The sequence below is a fragment of the Polypterus senegalus genome, chromosome 1, assembly GCF_016835505.1.
Source record: "Polypterus senegalus isolate Bchr_013 chromosome 1, ASM1683550v1, whole genome shotgun sequence".
NCBI classification, from domain to species: domain Eukaryota; kingdom Metazoa; phylum Chordata; class Cladistia; order Polypteriformes; family Polypteridae; genus Polypterus; species Polypterus senegalus.
The window spans coordinates 294,012,512-294,027,615 of NC_053154.1; the positions used below are offsets into that span (position 1 = coordinate 294,012,512).

General features: G+C 37.7%; 1 protein-coding gene across 1 annotated transcript in view; it reads right to left on the minus strand.

Annotated features, from left to right (window-relative positions):
* Nucleotides 1–15,104, minus strand: part of sorcs3 (sortilin related VPS10 domain containing receptor 3) — a 1,218,933-nt gene that overhangs the window by 17,599 nt on the left and 1,186,230 nt on the right. The window contains exon 26 of the mRNA XM_039776558.1: nucleotides 1,763–1,923. Coding sequence (XP_039632492.1) covers nucleotides 1,763–1,923 — 161 coding nt within the window. The remainder of the gene's footprint in view (nucleotides 1–1,762; nucleotides 1,924–15,104) is intronic.

The window sequence follows — 15,104 nt, forward strand, 5'->3', positions numbered from 1 at the left end:
TGCATTGTGTTGACTATTATATCATCACTCCAGTGACTGAGGCTTTCCTCTTTTCCTCTTACCTGGCAGCTCTATCCTTAACATCCTTTTCCCAGTATACCCAGCATCTCTGCTCTGCAAATGTCCAAACCAACGCAATCTCGCCTCTTTGACTTTGTTTTGACTGGCCATCTAATGTACTCATTTCTAATCCTGTCCATCCTCATCACACCCAATGCAAAACCTTATAAAATAATAAAATACTAAGATCTGTATGTCCGTCATGAAATGAATTGCAAACTACTGAGGCTAGAACCTTGACCTTAGTCTTAATTGAAAGCTCAGGGGTCTCGTTTATCAAACTTGTGTACACATATATAGAGGCTCAAAATGTAGAGAGAGGCATTATTATGCTGTGTATGATCTTGCACTGTCAGCGCAGGACACTGCCAATACTCTAGAATGTTGGTGGTGGGGTCTTGCAAGTTCTGCAGCATCATGACTGCATATGTATGAGGTTGATTAACATGTTCTATATATGAATGTTTCAGGGTGGTGTTTGAGATGTGTAAACATATGTGTATTTACAAGTTGATTGTGATTTATAAATGGAAAATTGCGTAGAAATGTGAGTATGCAAGGTTTTATAAATCTGATTTTTTTTTCTGTTTTTTGGTGTGTGAAATTTTCAGGCTTGTGTAGCAAAGTGTAAAATGATATCTATAATTTTATTTATTTATTTTGTTATGAACTTCTCCAAAAATATTGGTCACTGTAAATAGTTAATAGTATACCAACAATATAATCTGTTGTAGTACGAGCGTTAATTAGCGTCACACCTCACAACCTGCATGCACCACGTTTTTGGCTCGAACGCCAGAAGCGCGGTGGACGCTGTAGGGGTAGGTTGTGGTTTCAGTTTCTTTCCCGATATTTTTTATTTTTTTCATTTACTTTGTGTTAATAATTTATAATCGATTTAATTTATTATTTAATAGGCCGAGGGAAGAAGACGTGTATGTGACGCTCTGTCTATTTCTTTCCTTTTGTTTTGCAAAGGTATGCTATATAAATATATATATTTTTTTCTTTTCATTTGTTAAGAATATATAATTATAAAATTAGGATTTTTTTTTAAATAAAGTGATGTGTATTGTAAATAGTTTTCTTTAGAAAATTGGAGTAATTTTTTTTGTAAATAGTTTTATATGTAATGTGTTTGTATAAATAATAACGCGAGAAGCACAGTGGACGCTGTGGGGGCAGAGGGAAGAAGACGTGTATGTGACGCTCTCTCTTTCCTTTTGTTTTGCAAAGATTTACTGGAAGAGGAAAATAAAAGCCTGTGTTTTAACCCAACATGCCAATTGACAATCATTTACACAACGCAGGGAAAGCAGATTGCAGTCGGTTACACTTGTACACATGCAAAGTTCTATAAATGAGACCCCAGGATATGGAATACAAGAATGCCCAAGGGACAGAAATGCACGATGACAATTAAAAAGATCGTCAAATTTAGCCTTTTCTAGTAACTATTTAAAAAAACATAAGAAGTATCAACTGCTTCTTATATTTAAGTTGGTTTTTATTTGACTTTGATTTAAGGCTGTAGATCAGCAAGTTTTACTAGTGACATATAACTTTTACATATAAATCCAAGAAGACACAGAAATAAATTAATCAAAATACTGATTTTAACTAAAAAAGTGAAGTGACAAATTACAGCAATTAAAAATACCATATAAAAGCATTTCCATTTGGAATTATCAAATAGACATACCTATGACACGCGGTTCCACCTCTTTTTCCATGAGTTCTTCGGGAGTTGCAAATTCACTTAATGTGATTTTAGGTGTGTTCTCAGTTTGGCTGACAGAGCCGATCATTTCCTGTTCCTTCTCATGATTAACTTCGGCATAGATATTAATCCACGGTATTTTTCTGTAAACAGACAAAATTACAAAAACATCACAAAAAAGGTGCCTTGATTGAAATTGTTCCTAATATCAAGATACTTTGGCACAACTGCTTTTGCTCAGAAGAGGATAAATACAAACACAAAGTAAAAAATTATTTAGCCATAAAAATATATCGCTCTTGATTTAATCTTGGGAAAAAAAATCCCCTAATTTGGAAGGATGGCAAAAGTAACATCCTGGCTTACAATAAAAACCTTGCTCAGAATAGGGATAGTGGAACCCAATCATTATCCAAGATTAGGGAATGCCTTCTGTCTGGGTCACTAAACAGATACATTATATAGAGCGAAGTGGGCATGTATAAGACACAACTAAAGCAAAGGTGAAGGGTAAAGTCCATGTTGACCTGCAGAATGAAAACAAATTTGAAATAAAAAGCTAAAATGAGAGGTGACTGATAAGAGCCAAGATCCTAACGTTTCACAGTAAGTAACTGGGGTAAAATATTTCAGCTAAGATTTTCTAGTAGATACTGAACAGAAATTATTAACACATCAGGTTTTCAAATTATTAAATACATTCATTCTGCATTTCACCAACATTGTTACGGAAAAAATAAATATTTACTTTTCACCCCATATAAAGACTTACGGTGAATAAAATCAGCTGGTGCAGGCTTTACTGCTGCATGGTCTTGATGTACTTTCCTAACTTTTGATGAACATACCTAGTCTTTTAAATGAATATAATGCAATACAATAAGTTTTATTAGTCACATATAGTTAAAATGTATAAAAATCAAATTCAAAGGCAAAACCAGATAGTGAAATGCATATCAAGTGTGGCTTGTTGACTAACTGGATTATTTTCAAATCTCTGAGCTCTGTTAACACTAGAATTACCAAAGCCTACGAAAAAGCTTGTAATCCCAGCCCACCTTAAATCCATTCACACCTCTCTATCAGCCTCTTTTGTGTTGTAAATGTGTCGATCAGCACAAGAAGCAAGCAGCCTTCTATCCCATCGCAGAAAGTTCTCTCAGCTCAAGTCTGTTTACCTGCGAGTGAGTTGCCAGGAGTTGTATAGGGTAAATAATATATTGTCATTTGGAATACATGCATTTCATATGTGTTCCATGTCTACAACAATCTATGTAAACACATAGTTAAAATCAAGACATTTTTCATGTTTTAGTAATAATTGACAAAATGTAGACATGAAGTGTATAATGTGTGAAGCCTGAAGTCCAAATTTCAAATAAACACTTTCACAAAAGGTACAAGTATAAGAAAACAAGCGCGCTTTTATTCAAGAATATAACTGCAGCTTTTTTTTTCAGGTTGCTATGTCATATTTGCATGTCACTTCCATGAACATCCTATTCAAGTCTTTGGCTGGATCACTTCTATTACTGTTAGGAAAGCAGGCAGCCTTCTATTAATACATTGAGGCCCATAAGCATTTGGACAGTGACACAATTTTCAAAATCCATCACAATGGATTTGAAATAAAGCAGTCATTATGTGACTGAAGTGAAGACTTTCAGCTTTAATTTAAGGGGTTTACCACAAATATTGTATGAGCCATTTAGGAATGACAGACATATTTCTGCATAGTGCAGAATAAATTTCCAAAATCAAAAGTATATGGACACTTGACTGATAAGAAGTTCCATAGCCAGGTGGGAGCAGTTCCTTCATTATTTCATTAAATATTAGGAATTGGAATTGATTCCAAGTGTGGAATTTGAATGTGTAAGCTGTCACTCACAGTGAACTCTTAATATGAGCTCCAAAGAGATCTTCATGCAAGTAAAAACAGTCCATCATTAGGCTAAGAAAACAAAATAAACCCATTATAGGGATAGCAGAAACATATGGAGTGGTCAAATAAACCATTTGGTATATTCTTAAAAAGAAGGAACACATTGGTGAACTTTATCAACACCAGAAGAACTGGAAAACCACAGAAGGCAACTGTGCTGGATGATTGCAGAATTCTGTTTTTGGCGAAGAAGAACAGCTTCACAACATTTAGCCAAACCCAGAACACTCTCCAGGAGCTAGGCCTATCACTAATAAAGTCTACAATCAAGAAAAATTTCTTAAAAGTAAAGACAAAGAGTTTACCACAAGGTGCAAACCACTGGTAAACCTCAAGCATAAGAAGGACAGATCCTTTCCAGTTCTGGAACAGTTTTCTTTGGACAAAGGAAAATAAGATCAATATATACCAGAATACTGGAAAGAGATGAGTATGGAATAGAGAATAAATGGCTCATGATCCGATACATACTGCATCATTTGTGAAACAGTGGAGGCAGTTTTATGGCATAATCATGTATGACTGCCAATGGAAGTGGGTCATGGTGTTTATTGGTGATATGACTGCTGCCAGAAGTTTTCAGGATGAATTCTGTTGTGTATAGGACTGTACTATCTGCTCAGATTCAAATGCCAAATGCTGCAAAACTGATAAGACAATGCTTCACAGTACAAACTGACAATAAGCCAAAACCTACTGTGGAAGCAAACCAGTGCTTTTCAACAAAAACTAATAGAATATTCGTCAGTGGCCAAATCAAACAACTGACCTCAACCCAATTGGCCATGCATTTCACTTGCTAAAGATGGCCATGGGATACAAGCTTCAGGCCAATCATTATCTGTAAAGGATTTCCAACTAAATATTGATAATGATCATTATAGTTATGATTATGTTAGCTTGTCCAAATTCTTTTGAACCCCTGAAAATAGGGGGACTGTGTATAAAAATGGCTGTCGTTTCTAAACAGCTCATATAATGTTTTTGTTAAAGTCCCTGAATTAAAGCTGAAAGTCTACACTTCAAGCCCATCTTGATTGCTTTGTTTTAAATCCATTGTGGCGGTGTACAGAGTCAAAAGTGTTGTGTCACTGTCTAAATACTTATGGGCCTGACTGTAAATGATGGAGCAACATCTTTTTTTTTAAAATGTGAACTGCTTCTATGAGCCCCATTATATTTTAGATTCCTTTAAACTACCAAAGCCTGTCAGCTGATAACTTCATTATCTGCAGATTCTTTGTAACCTTGAGGGCATTTGCGAGGTGACCCAAACATAGAAGAGAGATGGCCAGGAGAAATGAAATAAAGTGATTTTTCTACAGAGGAAAAAAATTACACAAGGTTGAAATAGAAAGAACAATAAACCACACAGTATGGCAAAATAACGAAACCTTAACACAACCTTTGGGGTGGCTGGTGCATTGTCTCACTCCAAAAAAATCAAACAGTTACACTCCTTCTCGCCTCCATCACCTCTTTTTAAAGAACATTGATATTTGTTTCCCCCACCAAGTAATTCCTTGCCTCTCACTCTTCTCTTGACTGCTGTGACCACCAAGCTCCAAAACTGTATATGATCTGTTGTCTCATATAAGGCTTATCTCAGGACATACCTATTCAAATTATGGGGGTCATCTTCCTAAAGCTCATCCTGCCATTCCAAGTATCCCTGCTAGCTGACTGACCTTCTATAAGAAAAAAACTACGGGAGCCTTAACATAGACAGTCATCTTGGTGTGTCCCACAGTCATTCAATTATTATTTGATCCATGGAACAGTTGTTCCAGGAAATTTGTTTAGTCTTTTAGACATCCTTGCCAAGGCAGGTTACTGCTGGCCTACTTCCTGGGATGTCCCCTGCTTTATACCAATTCTGACCCTGACCACAGCTATCTTTACACTTCATCGAAGAGGAGTGTTTGATGTCAATATTCAACACTGACTGCTTTATCAAAACTACCAGACCTTTGTGGAATCCTATATTGCACCTGCCCCGAACAGGCCTCCTCAAAATACTGCTAAGTCAAATTTGATGTGAGAATCTAATTCTTAAAGTAGTGGATATTAATCTTGATTTATATTTAATTTCACTTATTAGATGTGTAGAAATACCATGCCTTATCATTTTTAAAGCCTGCTTGATCCTCAGCAAGGTCTTGGGGTGCTGGACTCTATCCCAGCAAGCACAGGGCACACGGCAGGAAAAAACGCCTGGCCATTGCACACACATGCTCACACACACTACTGCCAATCTATCTGTTCTGCTTATCTTTAGACTATGGGAGGACACCAGAGTGCCCGGAGGAAACCCATGCGCATAAAGGGAGAAACGTGCAAACTCTGCACAGGGAGGACCCAGGTTGTGAACCCTTGTCTATTTATAGCAAGCCAATAGAACTACCACTGTGCCATTGTGCTGCCCTGTGCAGAAAAAACTTTGTATTATTCTTGTTTACAATTATCATTTTTAGCAAAGCTTTTCAGTTGTTGCTGGCCATTGTATGCATGCACCACTGAATGACACTATTATGCTGCCATCTTAAGTGGTGATTACTATCAGTTACCATTAGTGATTTGCAAGAAGAAAATAAAATATACCCATTTGTTCATAAGAACATGTATTTTGATTAATAATTTCTTTGACCCAAAAAAAGGTTGATGCTCTAGGCAAAGCCCATTCTTGACTATGAGCATGGCTCTGCCTTTTTATACTTACATACTGTCTCTGAATACCAACATCTGCCTGGTCTGTATACTGAATCTCTTAAAGTGTGTTACTACTGTTTCATGTTTCCAGTTACTTTAATAGCTGCAGGGTGTAGACATAGTTGATTGTTCATGAGAGGAGCCAGGTGATATTCTGGATAAAGTCGGTGTGGCTAAGAATGTGAAAAGTTTGTAAAAAGAGTGTACTGTTGGAAGAGAAGTGTCCGGTGTATTTTATTTTATTTATTTTTGGTTGCTATTCTGCCACACACTATATCAAGTATGTTCTTTTAAGGACAGATTAATATATGGAGGGAGGAACAAACTAACAAGAAAGCATTCATTTGCTTATGTGACTTTCCGCTTGTACACATTGATGTGTACACACATGTACCGGAGGTCCATCATATATAGCCAGTGTTCCTATGTCACATTTCCCCACTGTCTCTGGTATCTGAATGCAAAGTATGAACAGCAGTTGTTTGAATTATGATGCTTACTTGTAGCAGGTTCAGAAAACATAATATACACAAATAAAGGACAACTACATACAGTGTATAAATATAAGATCAAATCAAAATCTTAAATGTCATTGTAGCAAAGAGACATTGTACATCGAAATTTTAGGTGCAATTTTCCAGTGCAAAAAAATTAAATAAATAAAAAACACAATTACTCAAGTTAAAACTAAAATAAAAAGTGAATAAAATAAGTACCAAAAATACTCCATAACAGCAGAACAATGTTTTCCACTCATACATACATATATTGCACTTGTCCCTTATCCAATGTTAACTTAGAGCTGTATTGTAAACATGAGAGTGTATTGTATTGTAAACATGAAGATGCACTCGGTCAGATTGACCACTAAGCAGCATTCAGCATGGTGATGGCTAAAGGATAGAAACTGTCTCTCAGTCTATTTGTCTTAGTCTTTATGGATCTTAAACGTCTGCCTGAAGGCAGGCGTTCAAACAATGCATGTCCTGGGTGTGATGGGTCCTGAAGAATTTTCTTGACGTTCCTGAGGCAACAGGAACTATGTAGTTCTTCTAGTGAGGGGATAGGACAGCTGACTATCCGCTGGGTGACCTTAATGACCCTGTGGAGCTGAGACCCTCTCCACACAGTCCCCGTTGATGATGAGTGAGCTGGATGTTGTCTGCTTTCTTCCTGAAGTCCATGATGAGCTCCTTGGTCTTAGCTATGTTTAGGAGCAAGTTGTTATTCCTACACCACATTTCCAGCTGCTCCCCCTCATCCCTGTAGGCGGACTTATCCCCCCGAGAGATGAACCCTACTACCGTGGGATCATCAGTGAACTTAACAGTGGTGTTACTGTAGTGGGCAGGAATGCAATCATGAGTGTAGAGGGTATAGAGCAGGAGGCTCAGCACACAGCCCTGTGGGCAGCCAGTGCTGAGGCTGATGGGTGTGGAGAAGTAGGGGCCCACTCTAAACCTCTGAGTGCGATCACTCAGGAAGTCCTTGATCAAAAGGCAATTGGAGTGTGGAAGTCCTATGTCTGACAGTTTGGTCATCAGTCTGTGGGGTAAGATGGTATTAAAGATAGAGCTGAAGTCTATGAAGAGCAGCTGTGTGTAGCTCAGCTCCCCTGCTGCTCCAGATGGGACAGAACAGCATGGAGAACAGTGGCCACAGTTTGTTCTTTTGGCAAACTGGCATGGATCAAGCATGGGAGGAATGAATGACATGATGTGGTTCCTGATGAGCTTCTCAAAGCACTTCATAACCACAGGGGTCAGTGCAACTGGCCTGTAGTCATTAAGACTGGTGATGGTCTGTTTCCTGGCCAGATGCACTATGACAGAGGATTTCAGGCAGGATGGCATAGTGGACTGAGACAGAGACTGGTTAAATATCCTGGTGAAGACCCCAGCCAGTTGGTCTGCACAGTCTTTCAGCATGCGTCCTGAGATACCATCAGGTCCAGCTGCCTTTTGTGGGTTGACAGCAAGCAGCGTGCGTCTCACCTCGTGCTCCCCCACTGTGAAGATAGGGCTGTTGTTAGTATCTGGATGGGGTCTGGCTGTCTCTGGTGGATACACTTCAAACCGGGCAAAGTAGTGGTTCAGTTCCTCAGCCAGCGATAAATCACCTCCCACAGCTCCTGGACTGGTCCTGTAGTTGGCCATATGCTGGACACCCATCCACACTTACCTGCTGTTGTTGCTATCCAGGTGTTCCCCGATCTTCTTTTTATAGTTTGACTTGACCTCTTGGATGCCCCTCTTTAGGCTGGCACGGGCTGTGCTGTAGAGGGCCTTGACACTAGACCTGAAGGCAGTGTTCCCCTCTTTCAGCAGCCTCCAGACTTCCCTGGTCATCCAGGGCTTCTGATTGGGGTAGACCCAGATACGTTTATCCACTGTGACAGTGTCTGTGTAGTTCTTAATATAACACAGTACGCTGTCACTAAACACTTCAGTGTCTGGGTGTTCAAAGATGATGTGATAGATAGATAGGGAGTCAAGAAAATAATGGAAAAAGGCTCTTAAATGTACTGCACATTAGCCCATTCTCTGCAAATAACATCCCTTTGCAAACACATTAGCCAGTGTTTTTTACAATTATGAGCAGCATAGCTATGTGCAGATACATGGTATATGTACAAATTCATTTATTTTCTTTTTGCATGGAAAAAATATAGGGAAGCTCTGGCAGTTTGCTGGTCTTGCTGGGGCCTTACCCTTTTTTTTATTTTCAAAAATCACGAAATATTACTGTAATTTCTGTTTATAGTCATGGGAAAGAAAATTGGCAATTTTAAAATGTTTTAAAAATCTGAATGTGCCAAATGTAGTAAATGTATGCTAACTGTCTGAACCTGATTTAGAAGCAAATTATTGCAAGTGATTTTAATATTTCAAAAGCTGATGCACATGGAAGAAAAAGAAATATACACATTGTGATAGACAGCCGGGGACCTTGCCCACTTGGGATGCCCTTTTGAGGAGAGGACCAGTTGAATGGATATATCACCAGCAGTACCTCCACCGGGACACGAGAGGGCAGCCCCCCTGGTTTACATTGGGGCCATGGGACTGGAGCTTAGAAGCTCAATCCTGTAGGGGCCCGCGGCCACCACCAGGGAGTGCCTGGACAGTTCTGGAGCTGTGGTCTGCAGCACTTCCTTCACACCCACAAGTGCTACTGGAACTTGATCGAGGAGCACCTGGAGCACTTCCGGGTGCAGTATAAAAGAGGCCGCCTCACTCCACTTGGGAGCCAGAGTAGGGTGGAAGGTAAATTGAGGGCTTGAGGGCAGTGGAGGCAGCAGATGAAAAGTAAAGAGAAGGAAAGGAAAGAGGGGAAAAGGACAGTGAGCATTGTTGGGAATTTGAGCACTGTGTGGCGCTGTAGAGGAAGAAAAATAAACGTGTATGTTTTGGACTTGGCTGTCTTAGTGTCTGTCTGTAACCGGGCTGGTCTTTTACAACATAACAATTTGCAAATTTGTAAAAACTGAACTACAAGAATGATTAGTTTAGTCCACAAGATAAGTATAAGTACGCGCTGTAATGGCATTGGTCAACAACAGTTTTGTCCCAAGCTTTGTGATGGATGTTCTGAGCATACCTGATCATTCTAATTCCAAAGATGAAGTCAAATTATTTTTGTATCTGTCTTAATTTTCTTGTGACAACACTATCACATTTTAATTGTTTAGTGTCATCACAGTATAAAAATATAAATAATTAAATAATTTCAAGTATTAATCACTATTACGTTAAGTTTTTTTTAATTCACTTATAGAAACTCTTCAACATGAACACACCATGGATGAGTGGGTAACACTTTAATTTAGGTACTGCAAAAATGTATCTATTACTCATTTACTCTTATGTAACAAGACCATAACAAACACTCCTTGGGTCTTCATAACACTTATAAAACATCAATAGATGGGTCAATCACCTCTGTGGAGTGTGGCATCTTGACATAATGGTAAAATAGCTTGTTAATATAAAGGAGTCACAGGTCTTCTACTACATATGGAATACCAAGAGAAATGTGTCTCAGTGAAGTCACCTGAGACCACTCCAAAGTGATGTTCTGGTAGCAGGTCACCCTGCAGAGATGTATAAACACTTTACTAATGTTTTAAAAGTGTCATGAAGAAACAAAGAAGCCTTTGTTAAAGTCTTGTTACATAAGAAGTAATGAGTAACAGATGTATTTTTGTAGTTCTTAAACTAAAGTGTTACCCCTTCTGTACTTATACCACATGCGACTAACATGACAGAATCATATGACAACTAAAAGTTATTTTAGAAAGCTTTCAGCATCAGAAATATATGCAAAATAACTATAACAAATGTTGTTTGTGTGTGAGTGAGAAAGACAGTAAGGACAAGCAGAACCACTGTGTTCAGTATTGATGGCCAAAGCATCCCTCACTTGTTCGAGGTAAGAGAAATGTGGTAAACAGACCATTTGCTGATCCTGAGAAAGTTTTCCTTTCTCCTCTACATATCAAAGTTGGACTTGTGAAACCTTTGTTAAAGCAACGGCTAAAACATAAACACGATTCATGTACTTCAGGAATACATTTCCCCTGATTATTGATGTTAAGATTAATTAAGACATTTGTGGTTCCTCAGATCAGAGAATTGTTAAAATATGGGAGATTTAAAGAAGAGCCCAATAACACTGAGAAAGATGCTTGGCAGAGCACAAACATTTTAGGAAATTGTAAGGCCGAAAACTATTCTTAAATAATGTGAGAACTTTCTAAAGTCACACCCAACAATGAATTGCAAAATGTCATTGAAGGTTCATTAATTCAATTTTTTTTTCTGAAAATCTAGGTTTGGTCAGGGATAAACCTAGTGCACAATTTCATCAATACATTTCCGATATGGAGTGGCCAAGGCAAATGGAGTCCCAGTATGTCTGCTGACTACTGGTGAACTTGATGTTCTTGACGAGAAAAACAGCAGAAAATGAAAAAAAACAGTTTTGATTTTATGTTTGACATTTTAATAAGGATGTAAATATACAATATTATTAAATTTAAGTTGCACATCAGTCAAAAATGTTACCTGATAGAGAAATGATAAAAAAAAAAACATATTTGGACTCAACACAAAATACTGTAAGACGATAACGTGCAGTGAATACACTTGACTTGAGCATTCCTAGTTTTCATTCTCTTTCTCTGTACGTTTAGCAATCGTATGCCCAGAGGCTGATACACTTGCTGCTTCCTGATCAGCTCTTCTTTTCTCAACCCTATTGGCCCATTTCTTCTCTTCTTTCGTTGGCATCTTTTCACATTAAAACTGATTAAGTCAGTATTTGTGTTGCAATTACTTTTTCAATTAAGCTGGAACTTAAGTCTTCAATCTGCCTTAAGAATGATTTAAGATATGAAGAGGTAGGGGAAGTGACGGCAACGGTGGTAGAGATGAGAACGGTGCCTGTATGCATGCGCTGCATGGCTGATTTTACAATAGAGTGGATTCTACAATAAAATAAATAAAAATAGGAATAACTCTGGAGGTCAATCATCACCCCGGAAGCGGATAGTAGACATCACGTAGTATACTGTATGTGTACCAAATTTCAGGTCAATAGGTCAAACGGTTTGCGAGCTTCAGATAATTTAAGATCCTGGGCAGACAAATGAACAGCCATGGTAGCGTATTATATATAAAGATAAAGAATCCAAATCTGATAATCAGAGAAAATGTTGAAAATTCAACCAAAGAATTTGTGCCCATGAAAACCAAACATTTCTTTATTTAGATTTTGTGCCGGCTAATTCACAAAAGTGAATCTGGCAGTGTGTAAGAGTCCAGTAATGACCCATGCCCCAGCACAGGTTCTGGCAGCCGATTGTGCTTAAGAAAAATTCATTTAGCTGAGATAAATGAGAGCTTGCTTTTCTTCTGTGCCAGGGTTGAATTTGCATGGCACTTCACAAAAAAATCTTGGTGGGGATTTATGTCTGTGCTATAATAGTAATACATGCACACCTACACATACATACATACATACATACTGTACATAAGGATTTCACTTGCTGTCAATAATCTAGCCCTCAACATTTAAACTAAAGCATGTTATAAGTAAGTATAAAATCTTACATACATAGATATCATGTTTTCTATTTGATGCTTCTGCGCTCTGATCAGTCTGGTGTGCCGGCTTGTATCCATTATCTCCAGCACCTACTGCTGCCCAGCTTCCAAGCTCTAATCACCCATCAGCAGCTGTCATATCAGACATATTTTATTCATCACCAACATATGCATTCAGCCACAGAAGCTCTTAACTATTTCAGTCTATAAAATGAACATTAAGTATTTCTTTTGCGGCATTTTGGTAGCAAGAGATTTTAGAAAAAATAAAAATGACATTTTGAAAGCAATCAATAATGTGCTCATTTCAACAAGGAAAGAAGTCCTGCAAATTACTTTTGAAACCTGATCTTTGGTGGCCCTATATCTGTCTGTACAAGACTTGCTTACAAGCTGAATACTAAGAACATGTAATTGAAAGAAATAAATCCTTTTTTGATTTTTTTTTACTTTTTTTTCCTTTTGCTACTGGTAGCTTGTTAGTTAATTGTGGGTTTATGTGATCATAACAGCATTGCCACCTGCCAAGCTCTCATTTGAGTTTTTTCTTTTTCAGCACAAGTCAATGACAGTGCCTCATACCATTATGATGAGCCTGCAGCAAAGCTATGCCATTTCCATCTATTTTTACGCTATTTTTCCAAATTTTCATATCGATGATATGTCCTTTGGGAATCTTGCAATATAAAACATTATTGTTCTTTTTTTTAGAGTAATTAGAGACGTGTCCTGATGACTACAAAATGTGCAGTAATAGACTGGCAATACAGTAAATTGGGACAATTTGACTTTGCAAGGAGCACTAACTCTTATTATGAGTTGTGCTTAAGAAAATCTATTTCTAAAAATACATTTTTTTGCAAAGTGCTTTTTTTCTTATTTATCCTGTCAAGTTTTTATGTAAAGGATGACCTTGGATGGCTGTGGGATCCAATCCTCAAGCCACAGAGCTTTCAACAGTGGAGGCAAGATGGCATGTTTGGCAGCAGCTTCTACAAACCCAATTTCTCCACCTTCTCCTGCTGTTGCTGTCTTTTGTTCATTTCTTCATAGATAAATAACCAAGGACTCAAATAACACAGCCTATTAATCTACAAAAACAAACTTAACTATCAAGGTAACTCTATCTGTCCGTAGAACACTAGCCTGCACTCATACTGGGCTAATTAAAAGTTACTTAACCCCCGCAACTTTTTTGAAGCATTTTATTGATTTTATTAAAAACAAATAACATTCCATACAAGCAAGTCAAGTTTAACAAAACTAGGTTTGAAATAAATCAACCCCCACCCACAACTTTAAGATGTGAGAAGAAATATACACTGAGGAACACAGAGAAAAGGAGCAACTTCATAGAGGAAGTGGGCAGCCATGAGTCTGAACCCCTGTTACCCCAAATTGAGTCTGAAATTGCATGAAAAAACAACATCGCTTTATAATGTTCTTTACATGCAGTTTAGCTGGATTAAGCTCATGTGCTCTACTACTAACAGTTTGTAAAATTTCAGCCATCACTTTCTATTGCTTCAAATGAGACTGAACTTCATAACATAAACATAAAACATATTGGCATGGCACAATCGTGTCATATTAATATTTAACTTATATTTCAATTTGGAGACACAAAGGGAGCAACACATGGTCAGAACAGTAAATAAAAAGCCCTACCACTGGCTTGAAACTGGAAATTAAAATTGAAAGGCCCATGCGGTTTGCCTCACTCTCCTGACACTCTTCAGTCAGAGTGAGCACCTGCCTAGTTTAATTAACCCCTAAAGGGTACAAATTACCACAGTACTGAAACCAAACAAAAAATAAGAATTAGGAAACCAAATCAGCATGTAGAACAATGGCAAACAAAATGTGCAAAAGCATTAAAGTGTTATGGTTTAGCCAGGGTTTAATTACTTTGCTTACTTACTGGTTTTATTATTCAAATATTATTTGCCTTTTTATGTTACTGATTCATTATGTTGCCATGTTCATGGTATTGATTTGTCTTTTATTGATTTATGTAAGATCATGTTTTAGTTTGAATGTGCTTTCTTTAATTATTTAGTGTTCAAGTATTGAGATTTTGTTCTGCAAAGTTCCTTGTAGGTTGTGGTTGGAACCCGAGGAGGCAGGACCACCCTGATGTCACGATGTTAATTATTTTGGGGTCACTCATGACCTTTTGTCATATTGTACTGGACAAAGAGACCAAGGATTACTCCAAGAAAGGGTATAATAAGCTGGTGATGATACACATGAGGCAAGAAATGTAGTGAGAGGTAGCTGGTAACATAACCAAAATAGACCAATGCTAACAAGACGAAAGCAGTTCAGAAAACCAAAACTTGATGCTAGGACCTACTTGCTTTGAAACTACCTATCGCTAAAGAACTCAAGTTTTGTTTATCCAATAAACTAGGAAAAACTATTATCATACACTGATAATTTATGTATTATCTATATTTATTTATTTATTTATTTATTTTTTATTATCTTACACATCTACTGACTATATTTATGTATCTAGATTGAAAATACCATACATTGCATCAATGTTCACATTGCTGCT